We start from the raw sequence: 25,191 nt of genomic DNA, 5'->3' as shown, positions 1-25,191 counted from the left end.
GAGGGACCACAAGGCCAAGTGTCACCCCCAAGCCCACCGGGGAACACCCAAGGGCACGGGAATGGGGCAGAACAGTGAGTTTCCACAATTCCTCATTCAGAGGCCATAGTGGGCAACAAGCTCCAGCCACTTGGGACACCCCTGACCTCACCCCCTTCTGATCCTGCACAGCTCCCTCCTCACTCTAAGAACACTCCTGCTGTGTCTGGGAGCTGAGCCACTAGATGGAGGGACCACAAGGCCAGCAGGTGTCTCTGTGCATGTCTCCCCCACCAAGGGTGACTCTGGCACCCCCAGCATAGTGGGGATCCATGGATCTTTGCCCTAACCCTCTTGGCCTATCCTAGTTAGAACTTTCCTAAGGCTGTCCAGGACTACGGGGCTCTTTGAACTCTCCCCTGGTCATCACCTGTCTATACTCCCCCTACCCCAAGCCTCCATCTGTCCTCTCACAGTCTCTCCTCCTTCTCTACACAGGCCATGGAGCCTGTCAGGGTTCCCAAGCCTCTGTACCTTCTGTTCCCCATGCCTGGAACACACCTCCTCCCAGCCACCCAGTAAACACACAGTATGCCACTTTGTCCAAGGACCCCCTACCCAATCAGAGCTGGGGGACAATTCCCCCACCAAAGTCATTGTCCCATGACAATAGGGACATGGATGTCTTGTCCTCACTGTCACCAGTGCTCAGTCCAGGGCCTGTCACATAAGAGATATTCAGTAATGAATTGTTGAATGAATGGGCAAATGGATGGAGGGACAGATGGACAGATGATCAGAAGGATGGATGGGTGGGTGGATGGTGGGTGGATGGATGGATGGACAAATTATTAGACACAGATGGCTAGATGGATAAATGAACAAATGGACTGATGGCAAGATGGATGGGTGGAAGGAAGCAAGGAAGGAAGGGTGACTGGAACCCACAAGAGGGTTTGGGCTTGGTAGGGGACAGCTACCACACTCACCCCCATTTGATCCAAGCTTCCAGGGCTGAGGATGTCAGAGTAGTACCCACGCTGCTTCATCAGGGGGTACTTCTTATCAGTGCCTGTCAGGGGCAACTTCTGGGGCTGCCCCAAGACTGAGAGCGTGGGTGGGGGCAGGGGTAAAGGCAGGGTATTGGGGTCAGGGCTTAGAGCCTTGGAGCCAAAATCTGGTCCCAGAAGAATCTTCCCCAGGTTATACTCTAGGTCTGCCTGGGTCCTCTTCAGGTTACACTCTTGGCCTGCAGGAGTACTGCTGCACTCTGGGCTCTGAGGGGTCCTTCCTGGGCTGTAGCCTTCTCTGTTAGGCTGCTCCATGCTGCTTCTTGAGGCGCTCCTAGGAGAAGATACTGGCATCACTGGGCCCTTGCTGGCTTCTGTTCAGCCCCCAGGGGCACCGGGACACAGGGATGCCTCATCTGCATCCTGCAACCGGCCACAGCTTGCCACACAGAGGGTGGAGAGGGAGGAAGTGGTCTCCTAATTTGGACAGACACAGACACGCAGTGCCAGGCAGGTCCCACCAGGAGACAACAGGGCCTTCCCTGGATGTGGCATGTGAGAAATGAGCCCCCAGAGTCAGGGGCGGAGTGAGGGGAGTCAGGGAAGCTCTGAAGATGCCCCCACTCCAGTGCGTCCTTCTACACCTGCTCACCCCCTCTCCTCCATGTTAGACAGCAAGGCCTGGTTACTCACAAAGGAGACGAGGAGGGTGGCCCAGAGTTCACTCAGTGAAAGGCCCTGTTTGGTTTTCCCCAAAATGACTTTCAGCAGGAGGCAATCCTGGTGCCCCAGCCCAACTGAACTGCCCTGTCTCTCCCTACTGTGAGGTGCTGGGCCACGCGCTGTCTCCCCCACCTGTGTCTGCCCCACACCATAACCCAGGAACCAGAGGACTAAATGGTCTCCCTGGAGGGATCCTGACCTTCCCGTGACCCACAGATCCCGCTGTTACAGAAGGGTATTCAGCTGCCCTGGCTCTCAGGGTCAGTTCAGCTCATGCAATGCATCCCCTTGCGTCTCCCCAACAGGAACAGCACATGTACCACGGGGCTGCATACACATCCACCATCCCAGGGACAAGGGTTTGCAGAACTTTTACTACAGGCTGAGCAAGCCCTTGCCAAGCCGCTCTTGCTTTTGGCTACCTCAAAACGTATCACTGGGGGAAATCCTTGGTCAGGGCAGGGTTATAAGAGATTTGGACAAGGGTATGGTGATGAAGAGGTTTTCATGTAATGCAGGTACAAAAATAAAAAGGGAGTGAGTCTATAATTATCTCAATAACAATGTCATTTAAAAAGAGAGGGTATCTTGTTACAAATAGAAAGGGAGGGAGGCAAACCGTAAGAGACTCTTAAATACAGAGAACAAACTGAGGGTTGGTGGGGGAGGGGTGGGGAAGAGGAGAAAATGGGTGATGGGCATTGAGGGGGGCACCTGTTGGGATAAGCACTGGGTGTTGTATGTAAGCAATGAATCATGGGAATCTACCCTCAAAACGAAGAGCACACCATATACACGGTATGTTAGCCAACTTGACGATAAATTATATTAAAAATAAATAAATAAATAAACAAACGAACAAATCTTTAAAAAAATAAATAAATAAAGAAGAGAGGGTATCTTAACAAAAGAATACCCTGACCCAAGCGTCACCCTCTCCTCTGGCCCCATCCCATTTCCCAACCCCTGCACACTACGACAAAGCAGCCAGGAGTTCACGGTACAAGCCGCTCTGTTGGCTGGGTGTTTCGTGCCCTGTTGTCTCCATTTTAAGCATGCCTGGCTGGTGTAGGCTTCCTGTTGGATCACTGCAGGGTAATCCTGTCTGGACTGACCTGAAAGGCGGGCTGGGCAGCCAGGACTGTCTGGATCAAAGCTACCCAGCAGTGCTGAAGCAGCCTGAAGTGCTGAGTCCATTTGTAAGAAGGAGGTGGTGAGCTGGCAAGACCACTTTAGGGCCCATGAAAGGCCAGATAGGGCTCTGGCAGGAAGGCCCAAACTCTGAGCCCAGAGGCTGACCAGTTTCTAACCAGTGTCCTACTAGAACTCGGCTCCCTGAACCCATTCCCTGGTAGTCAGCCACCTCATGGGGCAGGCCCTAAAAACAATGTTGAGTTTGGCCTACCCATCTGACAGTCACCAGCCCTTCCCAGAGCACCCTAACGGACAGAGGACCCACTGGGGCTCAGCTCCATCATGGCTGCAAACCCAAAGATGTCTGCTCATCTTTGAACAAAATCACCAAACAGGGCAGTTCTTGGAGAGGCGGGGTCCCCACTCCACAGGAGGGCATCCCACTCCCTGGTTTCCCCAGCTCTCAAATGTGCTTGAATATGTTGGGCTGCTGAACTGGTGTGTCATCAGGCTCAGCCAAGATGACAGATGCAGAAATGTCCAGGAAAGCACAGTGTTACTGGAGGCAAAAGGAGCCTGTGTTGGGTTTTTTTTTTCTCCCATGAGCCAACTCCCTCCAAGAAGTCTGGCAGTGGGGGATCCATACAGACATGTTCCATGAAGGAAGGCACGAGAGCAAGCTGCAAACTCAGAATCCTGTCTCTCCTCCATCCCTCAGCCCTTTACAAAGATCCACGGCTCCCTTCCCATCCCACCCCAGCTCTAGGCACCTGTGCATTGCTGGTGTGCACAGGACCTGTGACAGATACACAGACAGATCCACCTCTGTCTCCTATCAGCCCCACCAGTGATGGCTGCCTCTATGTGGGAATGAGTGGGGCTGGTAAGAGGGTGAGTACATGGTTACCAGCAAGCCTCTGCTGCTCACTCTGGGCACTCTCCCCTCTTACATGAGGAAACTGACCAGTAAGATGGCAGGGGTGGCCCCAGCAGACACAGTGTGTGGGAATGGTGAATGCTATTAGGGGCTTACATGTAGTTTGTGCAACATCTCGTTCAAACCTCTGAGGTGAGAACTGAGACTATCCTCATTTCTCAGAGGTAGAGCAAATGAGGTTCAGAGAGGTTAAGGGACCTGTGCAAGTTCAGCCAGCCAGCAAGAGGCACAGGTGGAATTTAAACCGAGGCATTCTTTCTCCCCAGTCAGACCACCTGGGAGTTCTAATTGCTTGAGTCAGAAGAAGCTTCAGGTTGGATTCAGTGACATTCAACCCCGTGTGACCCAACCACCCACCAGGCACTGGCTGGATGGACACAAATGAACAAGGGGGTTTGATCCTCACGACACATACTACTACCATCACCAATCCACAAACAAGGAAATGAAGGTCCAGAGAAGTCAAGAAACTTGCAAAGGACACACAGCCAAGAACTGACAGAACCAGAAGGGAAACTGAGGTCTTCACTTCTGGCTGACCCAAAGATCCATGTCCCTAAGCAACACCACAGTGGTTCTCAAACTGCACCAAAGAGCCCTGAGGTTCTTTGGTGAGTGCTTGTGGGGAGGAGGGCCAAAGCAGAAGAAATTCAGAGCCACCCAACCTTGGATTCAGCAAAGACCCTGTATCTGTTTCACATACCAGGTTCTGTGTAAGGTGTCATCTAATATATCTGTGGCTTAAAGGATTTTTGAAGTCTCTTCCCTTGTGGGGGCTACCTGGCAAACACTACTACTGTGGATGGCAATAACCCTGACAGGCGTGGGGTTCTCTCCGCCTTTTTGGAGTACTCACCTAATGTGAGCCCCTCTGTGCTCCCACATCTGTCTGAGGCTCTTCCCTCCAGCGAACACCTCCCTGTATTGTATGTGCGCATCTATCCTCCCTGCCAGGTGATCGTGAGAGCTGCAAATGCAGGAATTCGGGGGTGACGTTGGTCTCTGGAACCTCAGCACCTAGCACAGAACTGGCACAGGCTTGGCACAGAGTAGGTGCCTCAAAGGTGTCTGCCAAATGATTTCATGAGTGAGAAAAGTAAGGAAAGAAAGCTGATGTCTGTAACGAGTCTGTGAGATAGGGACGGCGGTGCTCTGAGGATTTGCAGATGGGGACATGGAGGACTATGGCTGCAGTTGGCATCAGGAGAGGGACTGTGTGGCTGATAAGGACTTAGGCTCCTTGCCTGCAGGGGCCTTCCACAGGGCGGGGAGTTGTGGCTACATTCTCCGCGTGTGGGGCGGGGGGGAGGGCAAAAAGTCAGTCTAGTAAGTACAGGGCTTACCCGGAAGGTTGTTTAAAAGTGTCTCCCACTCCTTTCCCCCTGGCCGAGGCTCAGGAAACTGAATGCGCAGTCAGAGACAGGAATGTGGACCCTGGGCCGGAAGGGAGTCCTCCTTCCCGTCCACTCGCCTTCTGTGCCTTATCGAGGTGCCCCTGCCCCTGCTGGCCCAACCATCCCCCTCGGTGGCCACCGACTTACCGGCTCCAAGGAGCAGAGTGCGGTCTGGTGGCCCGTCTCTAGGGAGGGACGCTGGGCCTGTTGCTAAGGGGCGGGATCATCCGCGCGGCGGGCGGGACTTCCGCCCCCGAACGCTCCCCGGGTCTGCAAGTCCCCTCGCCCAACACCACCTACAGGCTGGGACTTGGTTCCTCCCGCCCTGTGCTCCCGTCTTTCCTCGGCGGGATGGGGACAGTGGCCGCCCTCTAGTCTGTCAAACCCAGGCTCCATTACCTGTCTCCCCTCCCTGACTCTTCTAGAGTAAAGAGACAAAACAGCCAAACGCAGGGTAAGGACTTTGATTGAATCCTGGGGAAAATAAATAAAATAACAAGTAAAGTTATGTGAATAATTTGGGGGTAATAATTGAGGAAGTTCATATCTAAGCCACAGCTGTGGGCCAGATGGTCAGATCGCTGCGAAAAGGGTCACTTCTGTTCTCTGGAGGTTCAGCTTGTACAGAAACACACACACACACACACACACACACACACACACACACCAGGCTGCAACTCAGCCTCCTCAGGGTGGGCAGTGGGTGCTCCTGCCCCCGATCTTTGGCCTCGGTCACCCATCTGCTCCAAGGACCTGGCATGAGTTCAGGCTTTGATCCTCCTGTCTGTCCTGGATATTGAATTTTTGTTAATTTTCTTAGATGTGAAAAATGATATTGTGGTTATATAGGAAACTGTCCCTGTCTTAACTGATGTGGGCTGGAGAATTTCAGGACAAATGTCAGGATATCCGCTGCTGTGACTTCCTTTCAAATGGTTTGGCTAGATTTATATATAGATAAGTATAGTTAGGAGATGAAGCAAAAATGGTCCAATACTGACAACTGAGAGATATAAACGTTTACTGATGTCCACTGCACTAGTCTTAAACATTTGGCGGGGGGGGGGGGGGGGGGGGGGGGAGTGGGGGGAGAGGGTCAGGGTAAGAGGTGGGTTACAAACCAAAAGAAAATTTAAAAACCATCCCACCTCAACCTGAGAACCCTTACCCAGAGAGCTTTCTCCGCATTGGCCCCATTTCATAGATGGGGAAACTGAGACTTGGTGAGGCAGGTTGGTGTAGAGGGAGGTAGGAGGACCCGAGGTTCATTAAACAAATGTCCAATTCTATTTGACATTTTAGTTATGCTAGCTTAGTGTCAAGCCAGTGCTGGGCACTGAGCATTCAGATTTAAACTGGTTTCTGACTTAAAATGTCTGTTGAAAGAGAGAGCCAGAGAGGCCAGGCCATGAGGAGTCCAGAGGCAGAGTGTAAGCTGTGGCTGGAGACAGTGATTTGGCCTTCATACAGGTTTCTGCTTCCTCTGTCCAGAACACCTCTCTCCACCAACTCCTACCCCTGGCCAACTCCTATTCATCCTTCAAGATCCAATGTTGGTGCAACTTTCCCTAAGCTCAAACTGTAGTGTTATTTGCTTTTCTTGTTGGCATTCACACAGTAGGTGCTTAGTGATCATTGTGGGAGGAAGGAAAGGGTATAAGGGGGATTGGAGGCAAAGCTGACCAAAGCTCTTTGAGGAGACAAAAACCCTCAAAGCCCTGCTTAGGACAGCCTGGCTCCTTTGTGGGTCTGGGGATAGGCTGTGTACCCTGTTCGACCTAGAAAGAGGCACCTGCTTCCTGGATTTTTCCTGGCACTTCCCACACTGGGTACAGCTGTCCAAAAAGCTGCAGTACCCATCCGGGTTGCCAGGGCAACATCAGCCCATGGTGGGACGTCAGGGATGACAGGGGCAGAGTGCTAATCCTGGAAAGTTGCCAAGCAACGCAGTGGGTTGATGATGTCACAGGGGCCATGGCTGCCAGACAAATGGATAGGCCACTGCAGGAAGGGTCTACTCTCAGAAGGTCCAGCCCACAGATCCCCCACTCCCCACCATGAGATAGTCACTGCTGTGTCCCTTACCTGGGGCATGGGGGCCAGGGGGTCTGCTTCTCCCAGCAGTCCTGCCACCTCGACTCTGCCCCTCTGTAAGTGTGGGCGGTGGGTATGACTGCCTCCCTCCCTCCCTGGCAGGACACTGGGGTCAGTCCCTGCTCTCTTGGGTCTCAAGTGTCCACCCTCTAATGCCTCCATCTTCTCCAGTGGTTGAGCATGGGTTTAGGCTTTGCTTTTCCTGCCCTGCCCTGGAGGCCACCACACTTACTTGTTCCCTGAGGGAGGAACAAGGGGCTGAGCCATGACCTACCCCCCCCCCTCCCCTGCCAGGGATCCCACCTACCCTGTGGTGGGAGGGCAGTCTTTTGCTCTGTTCTCTGGGGGCTGGAAGGGAAGCCAGCCTTGCTCTTGTTGAAATAGGAAAGACTGGGTTCCTGCAAGAGCTTGTGAGTGGGAGTCCTGTACCCATCTCTGGTAGCCTGGAAACTTAGAGCTTGGGCAAGCAGACTGTTTAGGGCACCTAGGCTCATGCCTTTTGGGCAAGAGGTCTGAGGGCATGGCAATCCTAGGCTCCCCCTCCCCTGTGCCTTCCTGCTGGCAGTGCTGAAGCTGGGAGCAATGCTTCACTGGCAGCGGAGATGAAAGTCCCGTGTGAATAGACAGCAGAATGAGCCCTTCATGTGGCCAGCCAGCTGGAACAGAGGGCGACAGGCATCCAGACAGGATGGCTGGAGCTATCCACTCCCCACCAGCCCCCAGCCGCCTCTTGGGCCCCCAAGATCCCCCTCTGGTTTTCTAAGCCAGGGGCTCTGAGCTGCTAAGAGAAACTGAGTCACAGACACGGGGGCTGTCAGAGGGCTAGGCGAGGTTTGTGGTTCACCGCTCTCCCTAGGCTGCCTCTGACCTTCCCCCTTCTCTGTCATTGGCCAGCTGGCTTCAGCAGCTCTGACCAGAACTTTCTTTGATGAATAAAAATGGAGACAAATTAATTCTCCTTGGATCCATGAGGTTAGCTTGACAGATAAGACCTTAAAAGCCCAGCACTCAGGGAGGAGTAGGAGTTCCTGGGAGACTGGAAGATTGAGGACCCCTGACCCGTGAATGCTGAGGCCTCATCCTAGCCCCCAGCCCAAACCCATTGCCACCTGTACTCACGTGGAGCTTCCTAGTGAGAATTTCCTCCCTCTCAGTTTTTCTACAACTTCCCATCCCATCTCAGGCCACACCTCCTCAGGAAGCCCTCCCTGATTGCCTCAGCCCACAAAACACGCTTATACTCTCTTCAGGGGCCCAAAGGACCATGGTCAGTACACCTTGATAGGCAACCATACATTGGTCACTGCTGTGTCACCCAACTGGAGGGTGGGCTTGAACAGCAGGAATGGTGGGGGATGGGGGTGGGGGTGCTGCTTTTCCCAGCAGCCCTGCCGATCGATGAGTCCTAGAAGAACCCTTAGGGAGATAACTAGGAAACAATAGCACACATGAGAGCCACCACCCCGGAGATGGTGACCATCAACCAGCTGTACACAGTCTCACCTTCACACCCTCTTCCCCAGCCTACCTCCCTCTGACCTGAAATTCCAGACCATCCCCAGAACAGGGTCCAGGATGTTGAGTTTCTACTCTCCAGGAGCAGGGGCCAAGAGGGGGTCCCAGTGATAGACCCCTACACAGGAAGCTGTTTGTCATAATTAGGCTCTGAGTGCCTCTGATTTCCCCTTGGCCCCAAGGAACTCACTGAGCACTGAACACTGACTGAATGATTTCTTGGCAGACTGGGGATGGCCTCATCATCATGGTTCCATGACCCACCAAGTGCCCCCACCTCCCTTCTCCAGGGATCCTGAGTTTATTGAGTCTGGGGACCAGACAACCATTCTGACCCACCCCTAGAAAGTTCTATGAACAGGGCAGGAGGCCTGGGTTCTGCTGCTGACTCACTGGGCAAGTCTCTTCCCTTGCTAGGCCTCAGTTTTTCCATCTGCACAGTGGAGTCCACAAAACTTGCTGAGGCCTGCACCAGAACCACCTATACAGAATGATCTGAGGGACACCAGGACTGTTGCCCTGCCCCAGATGCCCCCATTCCTGGCAAAAGCTTTGCCCCTGCCACACCTCTGGGAGGGAATATGTAAGAAATCCCAGACAGGTCGGGGTGCCTTGGTGCTTAGTCGATTAAGCAGTTAAGCATCTGACTCCTGATCTCATGGTTCGAGAGTTCGAGCTCCATGTCGGGATCTGCACTGACCATGCAGAGCCTACTTTGTATTCTCTCTTTCTCTACCCCTCCCCTGCACGTGTGCTCTCTCTCTCAAAATAAGTAAATAAGAAAGAAAGAAAGAAAGAAAGAAAGAAAGAAAGAAAGAAAGAAAGAAAGACAGGAAGGGAGGGAGGGAGAGAGAGAGAGAAAGGAAGGAAGGAAGGAAAGAAGGGAGGAGGAAATAAAAGGAAGAAAGAAAGAAAGAAAGAAAGAAAGAGAAAGAGAAAGAAAGAAAGAAGAAAGAAAGAAAGAAAGAAAGAAAGAAAGAAAGAAAGAAAGAAATTCCAGACAGGTCAGTAAGGATACTTTGTTCAAGGGAGGAAATTCCTCACTAGAGAGATGGGGCGGCCATCAGTAGCCAGGATGGCTAGGGAGCCTTCAAACAGCTGGGGCAGCAGCTGGAGCTGACTGCCTCCTTGACAATCTGCTCCCACACTCCAGGTGGGCAAACCGAGGTGGCAAGAAGGGAAGGGCCTCACCCAAGGTTACAGCCAAGTATGAGGAGAAACTGGGGCTGTCCCATAGGGTGTAGGGAACCTCTAGAATGTGAGCCACAGGACAAAAACCAGTCGCCATGGGAATCCCCATCCCTTTCCAGGAGCAGTTGGGGCATTGGCGAGCCACGCCTCCTGCTCTCTTGTCCCTCCATTCCACTCTCTGGTGGTGGGATACCAGACAGCCAGAAACTACAGCTCCTAGGATTTCAGTTTCCTGACCTGAATTGAACTACTGGATCACCAGAGACCCCTCAGGCCATTCTCTGGGAGTATGCACTCTCCCTGATGCAGAGGGGTGTCCCTTAGTACTCCTGACAGGCCACTCAAGAACCTGGTACTGATGGGGTTCCTGCCCAGATCCCCTCTACCCTGAGGGTCCCCTGGAAAATGTCCTCTCCGGCTCCAAACTGTGACCCTCCAAGCTGACAGGAAGACATTCAGGTCTCCAAGTGGTCTAACAGAGATGGCCCTGAGAATATGACCCAAGACGACCCCTTCTCTCTTCTCTTTCCAACCTCACTGTCTACCCTGACCCAGCTCTGGCGACATCCTGGTCTCAGATCTCCTTCCAAGCAGAAATAAACTTACTCTCGGTAGGCCCTGAGGGCAGGAATGGCTGTTCCCATTTTACGGGTGAGGAGACTGAGGCCCTGAAGGAGGTCTTGTCATGAGCACGTGCACTGCTGATCAGGCAGAACTGGCTTGGTAGCTGGACCCTCTGCCCTTGCCCAGGGCCCTCCCTGGGACCCTTCCTGATTCCACAGCCCCTCTTGGCTGGCCCTCAGAGCAGGCAGCTGGGCCTGGGGATAGGCAGAGAGGACCTTGGGAAGGGCGCCTGGACTGGGGAGCAGGTGTGGGACGGGGGCAGCAGGTGCAGGATAATGGGGCCACTGGGAGAGGCCCAGGGAGCAGGTGTTGCCATGGAGGGGGTAAAGTTGCCATTGTACGTCCAGTTCTGGTGGGCCCAGAACAGGAGGGGGAATCCCTATGAGCCCCTGGGCCACCCTGGCTTATGCTCAGAGGTCATCCAGATGCCTGGGCTCAGGCACACAGCCAAGCCCCTCCCCTGGGTCTCAGCAACCCTCCAGGTTGCCATGACAACCAGCACTTTCATCCCTATCCCTTTGTCTGGTCACAGTCCAGCTTTTGTGACCAGCCATAATTAGCAGGGGTGGGGAGAGCCTTGCCTCAGGATGCACTCAGCTGGGGTGAAGCCATGAACCCAAGGCAGAGGGGGCTGGAGGGCAGGTTAAAGAACACCAGATACCAGAAACCCTGGGCTTTTCTGGCCACCAGCCCCTGCAGCCTCCTCTCCTGGCTGCTGACCACACCCTCAGAGCTGGATCTACAGGCCTGGAGGTGACCTGGGCCCCAGGCACTCCTGTCCCCTCTCTGCCCGGAGCTGTGGACCACCCATCTCCCCTGTGCACTGTGAGAAGAGGCAAAGAGTACAGGCCAAATCTCACTTTGTGAACTCCCCTGTATGACTTGGGAAACTAAGGCACAGAGCAAACCTCGGCCTTGGCCTACATCAGGCCACAAAAAGCAAGACCTCCTGGGGATGCAGGACCCCAAGGCAGGCCCCTAAACCAAATAAAATTGAACCCCGGAGGTTAGGTAGTCCCTCCTCTGACATACCCCATAGAGAGGAACCTAGTCACCAGGATTTGGCAGGAGTGGGAGCAGGCTGTGGTGGCCCAGGTCCCACCTGCTATGTGACTTTGGGCACATCCCTTTTCTTTGAGCCCCCAGTCTGTAAAAACAAGCGAGGTCTACGAACCTTCAGCGAACCCTCCCTCCTGAAGCCAGGGTGAAAATGAACAAGGCCCCCTCAGCACAAAGCCGGCTCCTCGCCAGCCCCACACACACCCCACATCCCCTGCTCCCCCAGAATCACCCCCGGCCTACCCAGGACTTGGCATCCCTGCATCCACCCTCGCTGCTCTGGACCTTTGCACCCTTAGTTCCTCCTCAGTGGTGTTCTTGCCCCTCAGACAGGAATCCAGAGCTCCTGGGTCACCAAGAGCTGGTGAGCATGATCACTGCGGTCTGACAAGCTCTGACTTTCAACCGGGAACCAACCCTGGAGCAGAAGCAGAGAGCCTGGGGGCAGGAGCCGGCTGTGGACACAGCTCCTGGAATGAGACAGCACAGAAGGAGGGTCACAGGATGGCTTTAGGGACTAGGCTACAGCACCACTTGTCCTTCTGTCCCGGGCTGGCTTTTCTGATTCTTCAGGGGAGTCAGGGATTCCTGCCCCAGGCTCCCCACACCGCAGTCTCATGGCAGGAGTCTGGTGACGATCCACACAACTGCGCCTATTAGGAATGAGCTTCTGCTGGGACTGCCCCCTCTGTGGGACCCCGGGCTGTGCAGGCGCCTCAGGCTGAGGAGAGACCCCCTCCACCAGGACAGCCCCAAAGACACGACAGGGTCTAGTGATGTGCCCCAGAGATGCCTATTGGCAGACAGGGTAGGTCTGCATCCCTCCTTCTCAGCCACCACCCATCCCCCTGAGAGACTTGAGAAGAAGGGGGCAGGAGAGGAGGCACCAGGGCTGCTCCTGCAGCTGTAGTGAACACTGAGCAGAGAGCCAATTCACACCAGCAGGGCAGGCCCATAACTCAGCACCACTTGGTCATCTCGTGAAAGTGTTACTCCCTCTTCCCCATGAACATCGTCCTCTGGGATTAGCCCTGTGTCTGTGTTGGATGTGAGAGGGACACAGTAGAGCCTGCTACCTGAGGCCAACAGGTGAGTTCTGGGGCCTAGGCTGAGGCTACATCACTGGGCAGCCCACACCAGGAGGAGGACAGTGTCCACCCATGTAGTTATTCACGGTTGTTATCAGTTAGTGACCCATTATTGAGGAATTGGTGTGTGTCGTGAGGTTTATGCACATCAGGCCATGAATCCTCACACCAGCCCTAGAAGGTGGTGACTAGTATGGTTTCCCCTTTTACAGGGATACTGAAGCTCAGAGATGTTAAGCTGTCTTGGGAAAGGGGATCAGCAGACCCACCAGAGGGGTGGGAAAGTCAGAGGCAGAGCTGAGGCCACTACTGGGTAGAAGACACCGCAAATCTCCAGGTTTGGGGGCTCAGGGTGAAACATTTTTTATAATGGCTGGAGCCAGGGGACTGGGTGCCCTGGTGGCAGGGAGCTCCCTGTCATAAGTGGCATGTAGTAAGAAGCCGGATGGGGCACTTGTCATCCTGCATCAGAATGGAAATGGAGTAGCTGTCCAGAGGATATAATATCCTAAGGGGTCAATCCCAGGCCCACCCCAGCCCTGGAGGGTGCAGAGAAGGCAGCATCTCCCAAGTAGGGATTAAAGGGGGGAGGGGTGCCTGGGTGGCTCAGTTGGTTAAGCTTCGACTTAGGCTCAGGTCATGATCTCTCTCTTACGGTTCATGGTTTCCAGCCCCGCATCAGGCTGTCTGCTGTCAGCACAGGACCTGCTTCTGATCCTCTGTCTCTCTCTCTCTCTCTCTCTCTCTCTCTCTCTCTCTGCCTCTCCCCCTCTCAAAAATAAATAAACATTTAAAAAAATGTTTATATACTTTAAAAAAAAAATTAAGGACAGAAGGAGACACCCTGTCCAGAATTATCCTCCTTGCTCCTCCCTAGAGGTGGCTTCCACATTCTTAGTGAGAAATTTCAGAGGGACGGGGCACAGATGGGGACACAAGGCCGGGAGTGAATACCCCCAATTTTGCATCCTAGGCACTTCACTTGCCTCACCCTAGTCCCAACCCTGTGGGGTCTCAGAACCCAAGCCCACTCCCAAAGCCCCTCCTCAGGGGGTCCGGGCTCTTCTTTCCCCACCCCTACAGCCAACCAGTGCACCATGACCAACCCTTTCCATCCCCAAACCTCCCTCAAGTCCAGCCACTCCTCCCTGGCCTCCCATCCACCAGCTAAGAGTTACCAGTTCCTTTCCTACCCCGAAGCCCTGCTCAGACCCTTCCATGGCCCCCCCAGATCTGGCCCCTCACTCTCTACACTCCCTCCCACCAAAAGGAGGCCCTTTTAGCTTCTGGCACACCCCAGGTACCTGACCCCCCGCCTCTCCTGGATCATATTCATTGCAGCTCAGACATCTTTCCTCCTGGGTTGGGAGTAAGCACGCCCGTGCTCCACTAGCCGTCACAAAACCATGTGGCCAGGGCGATTAGTATGTCTGCCTCCTCAGAGAGACCAAAGTGCTGTGGGCCAGGGTCCAATCTAGCCCACCCAGCCTTGTGTCTCTAGCCCTGGCTCTGCTGCCTGGCACAGAGGAGATACCTAGTGAGCAACAAACGGATGAATGAAGGGGATGTGACCAATGATGAAGTTTTGGGGTGATCGGGGATTCATGGGGTTTGGAATTCTTGAAAACGCCCTTGGTGCAAAAAGGTAATTTTATTAAAGCATGGGGACAGGACAGGGAGAGCTGCACTGGGGTCATGATGGGTAACTCATCATTATACCCTCAGGTTGGGAGGGGGTCAGTCAGGGATAGAGTAAGTCTCCAAGGAATTTTGAAAGCAAGGTTTCCGGGACTTTGAGGGGCTAGCTGTTGCTAGGGAAACACCATTTATTACCGTTTAATAAAACCTCAGTCATGAGACCCTTCAGATGTATACTGGGGGACATAAGCTTGGAGTATGATTGCCAGCATATATTGGGGCAGTTGAGATACAGTAGACTTACAGGATCCTCGAGGTTGGGATAATGTTAAGCTAAGATTCTCTTTTGCCCCCAGCAAAGTGTCATCCTTGAGGCAGCTGAGCTCCTAGAGGGAGGTCACTCTGCTGGTTTCAAGGACCTGTCAATGGGCTGTAGGCATAAGGGAATTTAATTTTTCATTTGCCTTAGTTTCCCACATCACCATGGCAAATACCTAAACCCCTTTCCTTTGTTCTTGGGTAGCCAGGAGTGTCCAAGGAATATCACACATATTCCCCCCGGTGGAGGGGGCCGGGGTGGGGGGCAGCGTGCTGTCAGCCTGTATTTGCCGTCAGCTTGCCCCATGCTCCCTCATCAACCAAGGCTGGGAGGGCTGTCCTACACAGGTGAGTCCTAAAGCTGCGGCAGGAAGTGGGTTTGGGGAGACGTCTGGGGCAGGAGACTGATGAGGCCAGCAGGTCCCCTGCAGAGACCCCAGACTTGTGTGGCCCCACTCCTGCCTTGAACCGCAAAGAGAGGGTCTCAGAGCCACGCACCTGCAGCAGAAAGGAACAGGAGTTAGAGCCAAACGGAGGGGGTGATTTAGGTGGATTCCTATAGGTCTCACCACCGCCTCGGAGTCACACATTCCCCTTTAGCAAAGCCCTTTGCCAGTCTTCCTGGGGACCACCATGGGTGTGAGGGAATCCAAAGGACAAGCCACGATGCACCTGCACCCGCCACTCTCAGCCAGCGGGGAGGATGCCTGTTGGTGGCCTTGTACTCCCCCTTCCCCTGGCTCCCCCAGCCTCCCACCACCCCTGCAGAGAGTGCAGGTTTCCCTGGGCCCTGCTGACCTGGAACCTCTGGCTCTACAGCTCTCTGTGGGTGGTCCAGGCCTGCTTGGCTCCAGACCCCTCCCCGACCTCCCTGGCGGGCTTCCAGGCCTCAAAGGAAGCCACCGCCTTTGCCACCACAGTTACCACCGCCACCGCTGCTGCGGCGAAAATGCAATTACAGCAAACAGCCGTCGCCTCACTTGAGCCTCGCCATCCACACCTGGAACTAATTAACTTAATTAGGCCTTAATGAGCTACACTGGTCGGAAGGCCTATTTTTACTTAATTATCCCCTAATGTGCTTGGCATGGAGGAGCGAGGGACCTGGAGGACGGCTTTGGTGGTAGCAGCCACCTCCTCTCCCTGCAGAAGGGATACCCAGGAGTGATGCCCGTCTGCCATGAGTGGGCCCCAAGGAACTGAGAGTCTGGACAGGGGAGTGAGGCAGGGGCCATGGGCCACATGTGTAGGGACAGTGCCCCTCCCCCCAGCCCCATCATTCTGGCTGCCCTGCCTCAGCTGAGGCTGAAGGGAATTACTCCTCCAACTGCCTCCAGTGGGGAGGCCGATGCCCAGAGATGTCAGCGGCTTACTTGAGGACACACAGCTAACTCGTGGTGATAGAGGTGAGTAGTCCCAGACACTCTGAAGGAGCATTTTAAGCCATGGTGGAGTCCTGTAAGGGTGGGCTCTAGCCCCTCCCACACCAGGCCTGGTAGGGGAGGGCAGAGGATCACCTGGACAGCTGGCCTCCAGGGTTTCCAGGGCAACACCATCCAGCCCATTTGGACCTTGGCTCAGAAAAGCCAACTTTGTGGAATTGGCTTACTTCTGCAGCCTTGGGGTGAGCTGAGGTTGTCTTGGCTCACCTGGCAGATATGAAGGAGGCATTGAAAGCAGGGTCCTTCCCAGCTGGCCCCTGCTTTGGTCCTTCTGGGGGCTTCCAGATGGTTGGCTCATTTGAATCTCTGGGCTCCTGGGGCTGGATGGGAACCTTGGTTCTTGTGTCTCTGCTAAAGATGAGTCAGCTCCCTTTGTCTCTGGAACTCCAGACTTAAACCTAACAACTACCTCCTTGGTGCCTCCAGCCCTATCCAGCACTCGATCTACCTCTCACTAACCAGTTCTTCCCACTATTCCCCTCTTCGGAAAATGGCCACGCCATTGGCTCATGTGCTCAAGCCAGGAACCGAAGAGCTGCCCTGACAACCTTGGCACCCCACAGCCAACCATCAGGAGTCCTGTTGGCCCTGCTTCCAAACCACATCCCAGGTGCCATCTTCCTGCCCCCTCCCAGCAAGCACCCCAGTCCCGGCCGTCATCCTCTACCATCTGGACAGCCGTGCCCTAGTCTTCCAGCCTTCACACTACTGCCACGGTGATTTTTAAAAATCAGTTCCCAGTTTAAACCCTTTAACGACTTCCCATCACACACAGAATAAGTCCACGGGCCTCAGCCTGAGCTGTAGGGGCCTGCCTGCCTCCCTGATCTCATCCACCTCCTTTCTTCTCTTTTCCTTGCCCCAGTTATGTGAATTGTTCTTCAATGCCTCAGGGACTTTGCACTTGCTGCTCATCTGCCTAAGAATGCTCTTCCCCAAATCTCTGGATCCCTAAGATCTTGGCTTAAATGTCACTGTAGCCTTCCCTGGCCCTATAGCCTAACGTGTCCCCCAGCCCTAGCACCACACTCTGAGCAGTAGGATCTTCTGCATCACACTTGCATGATACTGTTCCTGTCTCTCACAACTGAAGTATAGGCTCCAGAGGACAGGGATTGCATCTGCCTTGGTCCCTACTGAATTCCCAGCCTAGAACACCATATGCCTAACACGTGAAGGGGTCTTTTTGTTGAATGGATGTTAAGAGAATTCCTTGACCCTCCCACAAACAGCCAGAGTCCCCAGCCCCTTCCTCCAGCTCCCCAGAGCCCACCCGAATACCTCATGCCTGAGGATGGCATCCCCTCACCTACTCTGGCCTCCCAGCCTCTACTCACACTGGTACCCGAAGTACATCTTCTGTGGACTGAAAGCCTTGCCTCCCCCAGGCCTGGCAGGTGCTGCTCTTCCTGACCAGAAGGAGAGGGTCAGATCTCTACTCAGTGTGGCCCTTAGTCTTGGCTCTTCCTGGCACTTATCTTTGCCTACCCTTTGGAGGACACTCCTTAGGCCTGAGTCTGTCTGAACTCTGAGGTCATAATCCCCTGGAGGTAGTTACCCTCACCTCTGTCTGCCCATCCCTTCCCATCCCTGCCCCAGTAGCCAGGCCCAAGGTGTTTGGTCCATAGTCAGCAATTAGCAAACAAGTCAGCCCCACTCTGACCACACTGCTGTACACCTAGGGAGGAGGTCAGATAAGAGCAGAATCCAGCCATCTGGGGGTATCACCTATAAGATGGGGCACCACTGATTGGGAGAGTCTAAGATGGCCCCCAGAGCCCAGGGATTCCCCAGTTCAGAAGGGCAGGAAGCCCAGCCTGGAACAGGCAGAATTGCCAGTCAGAGCTGTCTCCCCAGGGGCCCCGGCCACTAGGCAGGGCCCAGGTGGGACATAAAGGGGAGGGACAGCTATGATGACATAATTTAGAAGGAGGTTAAATAGATGTCAAGGTGGGCCCCACCTTCCCGGGGGGGTTCTGGACAGTCCCAGGATGTGTGAGACCATGGGTCATAGACTTTCTCCTTTCACACAGGGAAACTGATGCCTGGGGGAGAGGATAGCCCAGGTGACTGAGCCAGGCAGGGAGTAGGATTGCTGAGGCCTGATTTAGGTTCCTCTTGGTGGCCCCAGAGCCTCAGTTTCCCTACTGGCACAATGGTGGCACTGCCTCCCATCTTCCCTCACTTCCCTACTCCCACTGCCCAGGAAAGCTGGGAGGCTCACTAAGGGGAAGGGAAAGCCATGGATGGTCTCCCTGCCTCCCAGCCTTGTGCAAGGGAGGGGAGGCTGAGGGAGCAGCAGTCTGGGGACCCCTATGATTCTCTGCCCCCTCTCAGAAAAAGGAGCCTATGGAGAAGGAGACCTCCCTGAGGCTGAGGGTGATCTGCCTGGGTTTGAGAAGTCTCCAGCCATGCTGGACTGCCTCTTAGGGTCAGCGCTGCCATGATTGGCTCTACCACCTCGCTTGCTCTGAGCCTCAGTTTCCCTACTAGTCCAATGAGGATAATAGTAGTCATTCCAGTCCTTCCAGTCTGTGGCCTCATAGGGCCACCATGAGCAGCCACCAGGCCAGTGGATATGAGACGGTGGCTCCTGTGAGCAGCAAAGCCCTGAAGAGAGAAGACACATCCTGCTAAGGGTGGCATCTTAGGGGCAAAGGGGCCTGGATTGCTCAGGCTCCCAGTCTCAGTCACCCCAGCCAAGCCAGAGCCCCTGCCCTGCCCTGGGGTTCTGGGGGTGACAGCATCTGTAAGCGATGGGAGAGGCAGGGTTGGCCAGGGACACCCTCAGCCCTGGCAACTGCCGTTCTGCCCCCCCCCACCCCCACCCCTGCTGACTCTCCTGTCCTATGCTATCTGTGGCTGCCTACAGTCACCCCACACACACAGTGGCTGCTGCCTGCCTGCCTCCCAAGCAGAGGCAGCTGCTCTGGCCTCCATGCTGGAACCAAAATTGAATGAGTTTTTCCACAATGTCGCCTCCCGCTGACGGCTCCTAATTGCATGTTGAAGCCATGTGATGGAGCCCAACTTACACTAATTATGTCATTACCCTAATTAAGTAAATAGTGTATGTGCTAATTGGCAGAAATCTCTTTGGGGGATGGGCAGGGGGAGAGGAGGCTGGTATACCCTGGGCTTTCACATGGGTGGGCTGGGGGTAACAGAGGTAGGGGATGCATTTCTTCCCTTGGTTCTACAGGTCCTGCAATCACCCAAGGGTTTGGGGAGCACCCTTAGCCTCCACCCCGGACAGGCTTGTCCGTGCTCCAGGGGAAGAAGCACAAGGTGCTAAATAGGTAGTCGGAGATCCAAGCCGGAGGCCTGCCATTGCCCTAACAGGCTTAGCCTTAAACAAGCCTTTTCCCTCTCTCAGGTAGATCCCCTTGCCCAACCCCACCATCACCTCAGCCAGCCCAGAGCCTGTGGACTCTCAGACGGTGGGCACAGGGGCATCAGAGAGAATCAATATCCTGGCAGGACTAACCATGCCACTGCCATCCATCTATGGGGCATCAGTTATATGCCTGGCCTGGGGCAGCAGGAAGGAGAGAGGCTGATGACAGAGCAAAGCCCTAGGCCCTGATACAGCACCAGTGTGAACCAGTAAAGGAACAAACAGGGCTGGCATTCCCCAGAAGTCGTGTGATGTGGGAAGATCTAAGGAAGTCTGGAGGGCTTCATGGAGGAAGAGGAATTCACCTATAAGGGAGAGGAAATCAGGGCTTCAGAGCTCAGATCATCTTTCACCATGTGATTCCCCCCCCCAAATTTATAAGTTTATTATTATGACATTCATTTCATTTCATTTTATTGTACTTGATACAAGAGGTTTTAGTTGTTGTTGTTGTTTTTAAAGTAAGCTCTACACCCAACATGAGGCTTGAACTCATGACCCCGAGATCAAGAGTCACATGCTCCACCAACTGAGCCAGCCAGGTGTCCCTCACCATGTGATTTTTTTTTTAAGTTTACTTATTTATTTTGAGAGAGAGAGAAAGAGAGAAAGAACAAGAGAACAAGTGGAGGAGGGGCAGAGAAGGAGGGAGAGAGCCAATCCCAAGCGGGCTCCATGAGTATAGAACCCGACGCAGGGCTCGAACTCATGAACCAAACCTTAAGATCATGACCTGAGCCGAAATCAACTGTCAGATGCTTAACTGACTGAGCCACCCAGGCGCCCCTCACCATGTGATTTTTAAATGCCACACTTAACCATAATCTTCAGATGGGGGTTAGGAGGGATAAGAGAGAAGTCATCTGAAGGACAGCTCCACATGGAACTCCAACCCATGTGAGGGCACTGGGGGACAGAAGGAATGCCAGCCCTGTGTCAGAGACCATCGCATGACCAGGGCCCCCATTCTGCCCTATCTAAGCCAATTAGCATGGATCAGCTATCAAGTGGGGGCCCCTATCCCTGCCCTGTCCCTCATGGGGCTGTGGAGAGGGTCCAAAGGCAAGAATTCAAAGCCGTGGCACTGGGCCTGGGGCTAGGGCCTCAAGCAGCTGAGGCTTCTCAAGCCAGGGAGTGGCTTCTCCACTCCCTGAGAGCCAGAATGGGCTTCTCAAGCCCATCTCCTGAGTGTGCCCAGCTGCCACAGCGTGGGCATCCCTGCTCTCCCAGCTTTACCCCACCCGCCTCCTGCCAGCTCCACAGACATATGCTGCAGCTCCACACCCAGCAGACACCACAGGCTTGCTCTGGTGGGCAATGGCTCCCTGTTTCTCACGCCGAAGGAGCAGAAAATGAGTGGTGCCTAGCCCTGGACCAGCCAGACTCTCAGGTGGCCTTGGCCAAGGGCCTCCAGTTCTCCAGGCCTCGAGCTCCTAGTAGGTGATGTCCGCTCATTCCTTGCCTGTTCCAGACCTTCATTCACTCCACACAATGTGGCCTGGGCTTCCTCAGACTGGCTCCAGGAGCCAGAAATAGATAGGAAACCATCCTTTCAGCCATCATGCCTGTAACTTTACTCTCAAATGGTCAAGAAAAAAATTATGATCTCTTTCTCTCTTTCTTATACACACACACATACACACACACACACACACACACACACACACACACACACACACACAGAGAGAGAGGGCAAATACATACAGAAAGAAAGTGAAGCAAAATATTAACAATAGTTGCATATGGCCAAAAAGGGTATATGCGTCTTAGACTATTCTTATTTTGACAACTTTTCTGTAAGTTTGAAATTATTTCTAAATAAAAAGTGGAAGGAGGGAACAAAGGATGGAAGGAAGGGAGGGAGAGAGGAAAAGGGGGGAGGAAGATTCTTTCCTTTCTCTAGATTCCAGGCTACTGGAAGGTGTAGCTAGACCAGTGGCAGCTGGGTTGATGCGGCCCTGCTTGGTGGGGCTATGTGGGCTTCCCTGAGGTGGTGGTAGGGAGTAGGGCTATGCAGAGACTAAGGGGCATGTAGCTCTCACCCTTTCCGTGCAGGGTGGGATGGGGGGGGGTGGTGCTGAGTGTCTTCCTCTCTTCCAGTCATAGCATCAGGCCAGCCCACGGCTCCCTCCCCTTCTCCTGCTCTCCAGAGAATGAAAGTGCTCTGGAATTTCTATAAGGAGTCTCCAGTGGGACAAGAAGAGGAACTTCTTTTGGTCAGAAGGCTTAGGAGGGCATTCTGTGCCTCTGGGCATGAAAGGAGACTGGGCCAGCCCAGGGCACCGTACGTACCCAGGACCAGAGAGGGATGGGACAGCTCTGGTTAAGGCCAGCCGGCCTTCCCTGCCCTGCTGCAGCACTATCACAGACTTGTGCCTGAGCAGCCCATACTAGCCTCCCTGGTGCCCTTGCCTGTCACAGCAGTGCTTAGAAGGGAAGTGGCTCATTATCCTCTCCCGTCCCTGGCAGAACTGTGGGGTGTGCAGAGGGAGGCCTTTGCTGCTGATGGGCCTGTTGAGGGGCAGAGCTCTGGACCTGCCCGGCCTCATCCCCGAAATGTCCCCAGCTCCCCACACCCTTCATCCCCATCCCTCCCCTTCCCCCACGGTGCCCACCACCCCTCCACCTCCCCTGCATCCCCAAATCCCAAATGCTTTTCCCTAAAAGGGGACTTGTCCCACCCGGCTCTCAGGCCAAGCTTCAGACCCCATCAACCATCCCCTCCCGCAAAGAGACAGCAACACGGTCATCCTGATATGTGGTCAGTCCCTGCAGCCGCTGTGTTCAGAACTCTCTCAGAAGGAAGGGGCCCTGCCCACTCTCATAGCCCATCCCCTCTTCCCTTGACCTCAGGCTGCCACTTCAGAGCCTGGACCGCCCCAGAGTGGACCTGCCCTCCATTCAGGAGACTCTGTCCAGGACGCTCAGGACTGCGGCACCCAGAGGTCAGCAGGGGCTGATTCCTCCACTCGGACACCTTTGTTCTTCTCCCGCCTTTGTCCCCAGGCCCCGTCCTCCCAGCCAGCCCACCCACCAGCCCAGCCCCTTAGCCCTCGCCTGTCGGCCCACCTCTCCCTCCCATTCCTCTTCGTGGCCTTTGCCCACCCAAGTGCCAGAGCAGGCAGAGGACGGGTGGGGCCCCCTGCCCACCCCACCCGGCCCAGCCCCCAGCCCGCAGCCGCCCGCAGTCCTGCCTGTCACCCGGCTCCCTCTCTGGCCCACGCCCCTCACTGCGCGGCCCCTCGAACAATCTCTCCCCTTCGGGTCCCCTCCCCACTTCCTCTCCCCTCAGCGCCGGCCCTACAGTCCCGGGAGTCAGGCGCGATCTCCCTGCGTTCCCCTCCCTCCCGACTCCTCCCTCACCCTCTCCCTTCTCTCTTCCCCTCCAGCCTCCGCTCCTTCCCGCTCACTCACCCTCTCCCTCTCCCGCTGCCCCCCTCTCTCTCCCCCACCTCTTTGTTTCAGCGGAGAACTGGCTCCTCGGGACAGTTCCCACACTGCAGTGCCTCTGGTGCGGAGACAGCGCCACCGCCACCGAGGTGAGCGGGGAGCCGGGACGCCGCCGGGCGCGGCAGCCAGAGCTTTGGGGGGCGGGCAGGTGGGGACGCCGGCAGTCCGGTGCGGCGCCTCCCGGCCAGGGGCAGCGGGCACAGCAGTTGGAGTGCCTGATGCCCTGGCGGTCAGCAGGACCCGAGGGCAGAGGGGCAGCCAGTTGGCTGCCAGGGGCAAAGCTGCTCGGGAGCTGGCAGGCTCTTTCCCTGACCTGGTGCCTGGCTTCTGCCGGTGGCCTTGGGCTGAGGGGGACCCGCAGGGGGGCCTGATTGGGTGGGCGGGGGCTGGTCTGCCCGGAGTAGCCACTCCTGAAGGTTCGAGTGTATGCCCAGTCCTGGAGTCCAGGGCTCTGAACCCTGCCTCTGGCAGGGCTGTGGCTGTGAGGTTGCCCACAGGGCTGTGACCCTTGAAGTGTCTGTCCCTGCTGGGGTTTTGGTTGCTGGTCAGGGATGTGCTGGGCTGCTCCCACTGCCCAGGTGGGGGGTGTGGGCAGAGAAGGAGAGATCTGCCCCCTGCCACAGTCTGGCTGTTTTCACCCCATGCTCCTGACCACCAGACCCACAGAGATACATGTGGGGAGGGGCACTTCTCCCTCTGCTAGGGGTCTCTGACCAACTCTCTCAAAATAGGAACCCCAGGATGGCTTCACCCACGGTAGCGAGCAGAAGGGATTCAGGCCAGAGCCCAGAGATGTTCCTGCAGTCAGCTTCCTGAACTGGACAGGGAGGAAAGTGGGGGGCAGGGGGAGGAAGAGAATAGGTGGAGACAGAGCCCTGGCTCTTTCGTGAGACTACAAGTGCAATTAGTGGAGATGACCCAGGGCTACCAGGAGATCCAGAGACCCTGAAGCTGGGCAGGTGGGTGGGAGTGGATGGAGGGGGCAGAAGCCACTGCCGGGGCCCCGCCCCCTTCTCAGCTGGAGCTAGGGATGGAAAGGCAGAGCTACACGGGGACAGAGTGTGTTGCTCACACTTCTCCAGAGAGGCCAGCAGGGTGGCTCTGCTGGCTGCCAGAGGAGACAGGAAAGGCTGGGAGTATGCAGGGGCCAGGGGGTGGATCTCCGCAGTGGGATGCATCCTGGGGGTCCAGCCTCTGGCTATCTGGCCAGGGCAGAGCCAGGTCCTACAGCTGCCTGAACCCTCAAGGAGTCAGCAGTGGACAAGATTGTGGGGGGTAGTGACCCATAAGGCAGAGCTGCCAGTGGTATTTGTCCCCCTAGGACTGGTCAGATGGGGTACTTGTTTCCAGGAGCTAACTCTCCCTTGCCCTCTTCCCTAGCCAGAGCCTCCTCATCTGAGCAGGCAACAACCCCAGATGGACCAACATGTACAGAGAGGTGGAATCAGAACTATGGCCATCAAGTATCAAGGGCCCAGGTGGTCCTCCATAGCCCAACCCATTCAGCCTCTACAGTCTCAAGGGCAACCCAAGCCAGGGGAAGTAGGAGAACAAAGCCCCAGGACTGGTCCCAGTGATTACCCAGAGAGCAGTCATCCCTGTCTCAGGAAGAAAGGCCACTCTTCCTGGCCTGGACTCAGCTCACCACAGCTCTGTGACCCCACTCTCATGCAGTGGCCTGCCTAAGCCATTGGCTTTACCCTGAGTGGTCTGTCAGTATCCCCCCACCCCTACACACCCCCTGCTCTCCCCTAGCACACCCCAAATCCTCTCACTCAGCTAGGGACTCCTAGCCTGCAGTGAAGCCAGGTCTCCCCCACCGCAATCTGGGCCTCATCATGTCCCTCACACGTGCTCCAGATCCAGAGGGATCGGACTGACCTCTCCATTTTTTTTCTGGGACACGAGGGGGCTCTCTCCCAGGCTGGGTCAGCTTACTCTAGCCTCAGCTGACCGCCCCACCCCCCGCCACCATACATTGGTTCTGTGACCTCTCAGGGCGCTGTACACCCCAGAAGCCATTTAAAACTCAAATACCAGCCCCTGTGAGTGCCAGCCCAGTGCCAGAGGGCCTCAGTCAGCGAGCACCAAGGCCTTACTGAGAGGATGCACCTCTCCCTCACCTGTGGCACCTCCTCCACCTCCCTGCACATCCCCAGGCATCCCCCACCCCTGCAGTAAGGAAGGCCTCAGCATCT

The 25,191-nt window shown here is 55.3% G+C and overlaps 1 protein-coding gene and 2 long non-coding RNA genes across 4 annotated transcripts in view; 1 reads left to right on the top strand and 2 right to left on the bottom strand.

The window, feature by feature from the left end:
* The window catches only part of DNAH1 (dynein axonemal heavy chain 1), a 75,873-nt gene extending 70,836 nt beyond the window's left edge, over positions 1 to 5,037 (bottom strand). For both annotated transcript variants that reach the window (XM_042929583.1, XM_042929584.1), the window contains exons 1-2: positions 4,640 to 5,037; positions 969 to 1,323 (exon numbers count right to left, since the gene is read on the bottom strand). In XM_042929583.1, the coding sequence (XP_042785517.1) occupies positions 969 to 1,323; positions 4,640 to 4,668 (384 nt within the window). In that variant the 5' untranslated portion in view covers positions 4,669 to 5,037. The remainder of the gene's footprint in view (positions 1 to 968; positions 1,324 to 4,639) is intronic.
* A 6,957-nt stretch (positions 5,038 to 11,994) lies between these two features.
* On the top strand, positions 11,995 to 13,445 carry LOC122213386. Its single transcript, XR_006199489.1, has 3 exons — positions 11,995 to 12,749; positions 12,961 to 13,085; positions 13,420 to 13,445. It is a non-coding gene; the product is annotated as an uncharacterized LOC122213386 (long non-coding RNA).
* Positions 13,446 to 14,900: 1,455 nt separating this feature from the next.
* On the bottom strand, positions 14,901 to 19,131 carry LOC122214430. Its single transcript, XR_006199868.1, has 3 exons — positions 17,484 to 19,131; positions 16,354 to 16,497; positions 14,901 to 15,202 (listed from the first exon to the last, which is right to left on the bottom strand). It is a non-coding gene; the product is annotated as an uncharacterized LOC122214430 (long non-coding RNA).
* Between the last annotated feature and the right edge of the window lie 6,060 nt (positions 19,132 to 25,191).

The sequence above is a fragment of the Panthera leo genome, chromosome A2, assembly GCF_018350215.1.
Source record: "Panthera leo isolate Ple1 chromosome A2, P.leo_Ple1_pat1.1, whole genome shotgun sequence".
In the NCBI taxonomy this organism is placed as follows: domain Eukaryota; kingdom Metazoa; phylum Chordata; class Mammalia; order Carnivora; family Felidae; genus Panthera; species Panthera leo.
The sequence above is the reverse complement of the archived record's forward strand: the minus strand, read 5'-3'. Positions and strand labels throughout refer to the sequence as shown.